Raw genomic sequence first — 8,040 nt, 5'->3', positions numbered from 1 at the left:
CGTGCTACTGCAGCAGTGGGTCCTTGCCACGGCCATGAAAAAGATAGAGTGGCGCCGCTAAAATTACGGACGGGGCTTGCAGACGAGCAAAGATCTCAATCTTACTAGGGAGCCTGGAGTTTGCCAGCCAGATTTTCCAACCGATTGACCTTGGATTGGATTTACAGTCATCGAACGAATCAGCGACTAACCTCTAGTTGGAATTACAAATCAAGGCAGGAAACACGTGAGATCGGTGGCTCTAGATACCAATTGTAACACCCCACTACTCAATTTGTATTCCTGGAAGAGGAATTGCATACAGAATAGCATGAGAGAGAGAGAGAGAGGAGTGTTTTGGGGAAGAACAGTGGGATTCAGGTTAGGGTTCATCGATGCGGATCCCTCTACGCAGGGCGGCGGCTAAGTAAGCAAGCGTTACATGGGCTAGGCCCCAATGCACACGCAGGTGGTCAAGCCTCCTTGGTGGGTCTCCGAATAGGGTGCTCCTCCGTAGCTGTGCTGGCCCACGGGCCGCTGACGATGGGCCAGCCTTGAGTCATGTAGTGGATGTAGTAGTTGTTGAGGTGCTTTGTCTAAAAAAGGAGTTGATGAGGTGCTTCCCATCGTCACAGGCGTGACAGAGACATGCGAGGTAAGCGCACCAGAAAGGAATCAACGGTATTCACCGCCTGATCCAGCTGGCCCTGCGTCACCTCGGCTAGGTCAACGGTATTCTCCTCCTGATGTGAGAGGTCCTTTACTTCCTCGACCTAGAGCTTAACAACACCATACAGCTGGTCCCACGGCATCTCGTCCAGGTCAACGGTATTCTCCTCTTGATATGAGAGGTCCTTTACTTCTTCGGCCCAGAGCTTAACAACACCATTCAGCTAGTCCCGGGGCACCTCGTCCAGCTCAACGGTATTCTCATCTTGATATGAGAGATCCTTTACTTCCTCGGCCCAGAACTTAACAACACCATACAGCTGGTCCCGCGGCACCTCGTCCAGCTCAACGGTATTCTCCTCTTGATATGAGAGGTCCTTTACTTCCTTGGCCCAGAGCTTAACAACACCACTCAGCTGGTCCCGCGGCACCTCGTTCAGGTCAACGGTATTCTCCTCTTGATATGAGAGATCCTTTACTTCCTCGGCCCAGAGCTTAAGAACACCATTCAGCTGATCCCGCGGCACCTCGTCCAGGTCAACAGTATTCTCCTCTTGATATGGGAGGTCCTTTACTTCCTCGGCCCAGAGCTTAACGACATCATCCAGCTGGTTCCGCGGCACCTTGGCCAGGTCGCGCGGGCCAGCTTGCATGCTCACCAACTCTTTGTAGAGGTACTCTACCTCTTTCTTGCAGTTCGCATGCAAGTTGTACTCGTCGCTGGGGAGCTCGACCAGCTTGGGGGTCAGACAGAGGGAGACCATGGCACCAATTACGAAACCGATTGACTCTGCTGCATGATACTTCACGAGAGTGGAAATGCGGTTTGTTCTCGCGTATCTGCTAAGATGCAAGCAAAATGATGAGTTATGGTGACAAGTGGAAATAACAAGTCCTATGTGTAACGGCATGATTGTCATTACGAAACAAAAATAAGTACCTGGTATGCTCTTTTGTACACTTTATTTTTTGTTCTTCAATGTCTAGTTGTTTTTCCGGGGCGTGCTCAGTTTCTTCTGAGATCTTGAATGAGCAAAGCCACAACCAAAAGGAAACTCATGTTGCAGGTGAACAAAAAATTGTCCATGGATACATGGGAGCATAGTCAGCAGTGTGACAATATAAATAAAATACCTTGCCTATAGCTGAACTTCCAGCACCCTCAATCTTATTCAATTCATCGACAATATCCGCTATGGTAGGCCTTTTCTCTCGGTCAAACTCCACACACCTTAACGCTATTTCAATGCATGTTTTAACTTGCTCTGATGTGTACGATGACATTGTTTCCTGCAGCCGTTTTCTCCAGTTTTCATGTACCTGCAAAGGTGGAACACAGTGACGAGTGGCATAGAAAGTAAGACAAGACAGGATTATTATATTTGTGGAAAGGGGGTTATTGTTCATGATAAAAAATATCTTCCTTACATGCTCAATAAATTCTTGAGGAGACATTTGTTCAAATTTGGAATAGCCCTCATGTCCTGCCACTATCCGAACGATTATAACGCCCAAACTGAATACATCAAACTTCGTTGTGATTGCGCCTCTATTGATGTATTCTGGTGGCATGTATCCACTGCATGGTATACATTTAACACAATTATTTCCTTAATTTTTTTTTGAAGAATAAATTGATTATTTAGAATTGAGGTATCAACTTACACTGTTCCCACAAATTTGCTTGTGATATGGGTTTTTTCTGATTGGAAAAGTCTTGACAAACCAAAATCTCCAATTTTTGGGACCATGTTCTTGTCTAGCAATATATTTCCAGGTTTCAAGTCAAGATGGTAAATAGAACCTTTGCATCCATTATGAAGGTAATTTAAGCCCTCGCTAACTCCCTTAATAATTTTGAAGCGTGTGTGCCAATCGAGTCCGCATGATTCATCTGCAGAGGTAAACATGCAGTGTATTACCAATACGTAAATCTAGGGATCTAAGAAGTACATAAATTTAGGGATCATTCCTCCTCTACATGCAAAACGATTGAATGGGCTGAATAGAGCATAGTCATACCAGAAATATGCTTGTCAAGGCTTCCACTCTTCAAGTATTCAAAGCACAGAAAACTTTCTACCACATGGGCAAAAACATATTCATCATTGTACTTAATGCGTTGATGTCCTAGATAATAACAGTAGCCAATCAACCGGGTAATATTTGGATGTTGGGCCGTCATAAGGTTATTAAACTCATTCCTAAATTGTGTGTCATCATGCCCCGGCACGTAGTGAAGCTTTTTGATAGCAATCTCTTCCCCATCATCCAGTACTCCCTGTTAAAAAAATTACATGGGTTCTTATAGCATACTAGTATAATTGCAACATGAAAGCAAGATTGTTCCAAAATAATAATAATATGAAAGCAATAGTCAAATGTACCTTGTAGACTATTCCGAAGCCACCACGACCAATTTCGTGCTTCTCAGAAAAATTATCTGTAATTTGTCTCAACAACTCGAGTGTAAACTCCCTTGTCGTCGCACCTGAATGTTCTAACTTGTTCACCATGGTATCTTATATATATATATATCTCTCCTGCTAGGATTGACTAGGTTAAACGTTTCATCTTTCTAGTAACGCCGAAAACATTTGACATAGTTGAGAGAGCATACATGCATAACTTGTACGGAAAACACACACGCTGCATCATACTTTAGCATAAAAAAATAGACCTATGCCTCGCCCCTGCGATGGGATGCCGAGTGCTTGTAAGAACGCCAAGAAAGTGTGACCTGGTAGCAAAGGCCAAAGGGATCCACCGTGGCGAGCTTGCAGGCCGGCATCTTCCTCCTTCCCACCAACGACTGGCGGAGCCGGTATGGCATATGGAAGCGGTACGGGGGAGAAGGAAGAGATGCTTGGGTCTGGGTGAGCAGACGGCAGCCGCGAAAGCCGCTCATGGAATAGAGAAGCGCCGCCGTGTGGACTTGTATTTGGTTTGGGATTCAGAGTTCCAAGGGATCGATTATTACGGGCCCACTACCTGGTATGGGGGCATTTATGACCTTTCCTCTCTATGACATTTGCTTTTGACTCCTGAGTTGCTTTTTAGAAGAACCAGAGTGAAGTGAGAATCGGATGTAGTTTGTGTATTTCCTTCAAGGGAAATAGTAACTGAGGAGTCACCTCTGCAAACATGTGTTGGGGAATTCGTCGGCAAGCACAGGTCATGGCATGGAGTATCTAAGATCCAAACGACCAATAATAAATAGTACACATGAAAGAGGTGACAGTCATGAAAGAATTCGCCACATGTCGGATCTCCTGCGGTCGACTCAACAAAATCGCTGGTTGACGGGAAAGATATACTATATCATGTCCGGCCGCAGGCTAGGGATGCAAGTGGACAAGTGCGCGTCGTCCGCGTTGGGAATATTTAAGCAGCACCATTACTACAGTAAGCGACAATTAGTTCAGTTCCTGCCGTACAGTAAGCGACAATTAGTTTAGTTCAGTTCCCATCCTGCTTTCACACACAGGCTTCCTACACCAATTTTTTTTTCCTTGAGGACAAGGAAAATTCTTGGGAGTGGTAGTAAGGCTGGTCATAGTGAAAAGCAATTTAGACTATTAACATGCATATGTTACTGCTCTATATTATTACATTTATAGTTGGTAGTTACATGTGTATGATATCATGCAAGCTTCATTTATTTCGACGTAGATTCATTCTATTTTGGGGTGCCTTATGTTACCGTGACATATTATGTTATCACATACCGTACATCTCTTTCCTCATTAACTACGAACCACATAAGGAAATTTGTCTGGATGTGCGCTATTTTACTAGCTAAGTTACTCTCAGTATGGCTAGCCTAAGGCCAACTCCAACGTGCGACCCCAAACGGACGTACGTTTTGTCCGGATTCTGTCCGTTTGGGGCGGGCAAAGGGGCATTGTCCGGTCGCGCCGGAGCAAATCTGGTCGGGTCGCCCAACCGACAGATGCATTTCATCCGGGTGCTCTTTTTTCAAGGAAAATTTAATAAAACTGAAATAGACCGCGGCCATATCCATGCGAGCGGCCAAAGTTCATGCCGGCCAGAGCGCCAATGGTCGGCACATATGCCAGCCTACAAAATGATCACCCCCACAGTTCACGCTGACACACTAGCTAGTGGCCGACACACTTGCCAGCGCAAAAAAATAACCATAGTTCATGTTTCGTGGCCCCTAGTTCATGCCGGCATACAAAATGATGTCACTCTGCTTGGCCCTAGCTCAATCTTCTATATCGAGCATTGCCTTTTGCTTCTTCTCGAACCAAGTTTGTAGCCCCTGGGACATCGCACTCTAGTCCACCGTCTTGATCTCCACCTCCTTCGTCATGAGGGCGAGCGCCACATCTTTTGCTTTGGTCTTGGCATTGGTGGCCTTAATGTCGAGCTTCTTTGTCTGGACGGCCTCCTGAATCTCGAGCTTCCTCCTTTTGACGGCCTCCTCCATCTCGAGCTTCTTTGTTTGGAGTTCCATGTAGGCCTTCATTTGCTCATGTCATCTGGGTCAAAGCCTTGGCCATGGCCCTCGGGGTGGAATGCCTGGCCGTGTCCCTCGTAGATGATGTTCTCCATGAAATCGTCGTAGTAGGCCGAGTCATCTTGCGTCGGCGTCGGGTTGGGCATTTCATCGAACATATTGCAGGTGTCGGGAAGGTTCGCCATAGGAATCTCCCGCTGCCCCTTCTTTTCATCCTAGTGGAAGATTGACCGGAGCCAGACCCAGGCGTGATGTTGAGGTCGATGCTGGCCGCGGGACCGGGGGTGGCCGGCGTGATCACTCTGCCGTCCGGTGACATGGAGAAGCGGGATGCACCATGGTCGTGCATCGGATGGAGACTGGCCGTCTGCGGTCTTGTGGTGGAGCTCGGCAACTGCCCCTGTGGCGGGTGAACGGACGACGAGCAGGTCCTCGTTGTGGCCATGGCGGCGAAGAACGACCGTCGTTGGTCGGTTGAACCCTAGCATGATCATGGCTTTTTACGTCGTTGCCTGCGTGGCCTTGGTGGCGAGGGCCTCATTACCCTCAACGTCAGCCTTGTGTTGCATGGCAGTGGCATCGATAGTGGCCTGGGAGCCTGCTTTTCTATCCGCATCTCTCGCCCTACGGCCAACCCTCTTCGCACTTTCTCGGGCGAGCTCCTTCAACATGAGCACCTTCTTGGGTTTCTTCTTCTTTGGGGCTGCAGAACAGTCAGTGGCGGCTTCGTTTGGGGCAGTGGCCATGGTGGGAACGGGAGGGCGGGAGGGGTTTTTGGAGAGGAGGGGCAAAGGGAATAATTGGAATACGCCATATCGTGTTACACCAAGTAACATGTTTGGAACAATTTCAACTTACTATGCCACCATATCGTGTATCAGACAAAACCCTTAATTTAAATTGAAAATTGCATGGAGCTCTGGTGAAGACAACATCGATGTAACTCCTTAGAACGATCTCTTCATAATCTCCGCTTGTAAGAAAACATGTCATCGGTGCTACTTTAGTACTCAACAACATTTTTCCCTACTGTCCTGTGATCAACACTTTCCTCACTTTGATATCCATACCATGGAATACATGATTAATCAGAACACAAAAGTGTGTGGAATCTCCATCACGTATTTTTTTCATCAGTGTTTTAGGACACCGAGCCTTGCTAAAAATCTTTCCATGTGACTTCGGCAAGAAACACTCCTTGGCGTTCGCCTACTAAACCATTTTAGAATCATGTCAACATGTATTCTGGCTTAGCCCTATTAGGCAACTCTATCACCATATATAATTACGCCTAAAACTGAGGCTACCTATCCCAAGCACTTCATCGAAAAACTATTTTTCAATGAAGTCCTAATTCATGTCAAGAAATTTATATTATTTCCAATAAACAATCTGTCAAGCACACAATTTTAGAAATATTATTATGCTCCCATTTACTTTCTTGTAACCACATGAATCTTCTCTATCCTTTAATGAAATCAAACTCTTTCACTATTTCATCAAAATCTAGATTCGAACTCCATTATGCTTGCTTCTGTCCATTACTAGATCACTGAAGTTTGCAGACTACTAGCATCCTCTGGACCGACAAAATACTTTGGACTGTATCACATACATGTCCTTGGTTTTATTTCCATCTCATGGAAATCCTTTTGGCGTCCATCTGTCATATCTCACAATTTAAATACGTTTTAATTGCTAGTATAACCCGAACCGACTTTAAGCATCGCTACGGTAAAACAATCTCATCATAGTTAACTCCTTGAATGTATTGTTGCAACAAGTCGAGCTTTATGGATAAAACATTTTTATTCGTATCAGTTTATAGTTCCATTCATATTCGTTAGACATTAAGTTTTTCGGAGGGTTTATCAAGATCTAATCTTGAATCATTTATATGAATACGATCTCGGATTATTTTGTCATTTAGACAATTCCGAAGTTAGGACCCATCAACGCATCCTGCTTGTGTATCGTATGTATACTTGTTGGGAAACATAGTAGAAAACAAAAAAATCGCGCCTACGCACACCCAAGATCAATATGAAGATGCATCACGGGTTGTGATCACGATCGTTACCGTCACCGAGTTGCAATGTAAGAAGAACGTGTCGGTGTAGATCGTAGTTGGAGTCCTTCGAACCATCATGAACAGTCTCCTGAACCGAAGACCAAAAGCACAGCCTCTCTACCTGGTTGCAAGCGTGTAGCCTTCATGATCCGGCAGCGCTTCGCCGTCTAGAGATAATCGTCGCGGGAGAATAGGAGGGAGGAGACTAGAACCACACCGGACTTCTAACATTGAGGTTTAGAGGATTAGAATAGCTATAATTAGTCAAGTAGGACAAACTAGAACTAGAACTAGAAGAACTAGAGGAGGCTCCAAAACTTGTATATTCAAAAAAGCAAAATCCATGAATTACTAGATATTTATAAATTCATGCACATGTTTTGAAATATGGGAACAATTTTGAAATTCATGAAGCTTTTTCGAAATAAGAATTTTTTTCCAAATTCATGAACATCTCTTAGAATTCGGGATCACTTCTCAAGTTCATCATTATTATGAAATTCATTTTTTTCCAAATTTCTGAACAATTTCTAATTTCATATTTTTAAATCAAATAATATTTTCATATTTTATAATACTTTTTACTAAATCTAGGAACATTTTCCAAATATATGAAATTTCTTTGAAATTCGTGAACATTTTTCAAATCTGCGAACATTTTTTAAAAATTGGATTTCTTTTAAATATTCAACATTTTATGAAATTTGAAAATTTGAAAATTAAGTTTAAAAAGTTGCACTTCGAAACTTTTGTTAAAATCTTTAACGATTTTAAAGAAGCAAAAACGAAAAACATAATAGTGAAAAAGAAAATAAAAAAGGGTCGGCCCACCCTGCAA

The 8,040-nt window shown here is 44.1% G+C and overlaps 1 protein-coding gene across 1 annotated transcript; it reads right to left on the bottom strand.

Moving 5' to 3' along the window:
- Positions 1-222: 222 nt before the first annotated feature.
- Positions 223-2,347, bottom strand: LOC123169296 (uncharacterized). The gene is made up of 4 exons (XM_044587135.1): positions 2,077-2,347; positions 1,783-1,968; positions 1,589-1,671; positions 223-1,488 (listed from the first exon to the last, which is right to left on the bottom strand). Exons 1-4 carry the CDS (start codon positions 2,218-2,220, stop codon positions 873-875), a joined length of 1,029 nt encoding a protein of 342 aa, XP_044443070.1. The 5' UTR covers positions 2,221-2,347; the 3' UTR covers positions 223-872.
- Between the last annotated feature and the right edge of the window lie 5,693 nt (positions 2,348-8,040).

The sequence above is a fragment of the Triticum aestivum genome, chromosome 7D, assembly GCF_018294505.1.
Source record: "Triticum aestivum cultivar Chinese Spring chromosome 7D, IWGSC CS RefSeq v2.1, whole genome shotgun sequence".
Classification (NCBI taxonomy): Eukaryota; Viridiplantae; Streptophyta; class Magnoliopsida; order Poales; family Poaceae; genus Triticum; species Triticum aestivum.
The sequence above is the reverse complement of the archived record's forward strand: the minus strand, read 5'-3'. Positions and strand labels throughout refer to the sequence as shown.

Bases quoted from the DNA above. Each gene is read 5' to 3' on its own strand.
- LOC123169296 (XM_044587135.1), bottom strand. From the start codon at position 2,220: ATGCCACCAGAATACATCAATAGAGGCGCAATCACAACGAAGTTTGAT. The intron at 1,969-2,076 runs GTAAGGAAGATA...CCACCTTTGCAG, and splicing joins CTCAAGAATTTATTGAGCAT to GTACATGAAAACTGGAGAAA. The intron at 1,489-1,588 runs GTACTTATTTTT...GCATCTTAGCAG, and splicing joins TGTACAAAAGAGCATACCAG to ATACGCGAGAACAAACCGCA.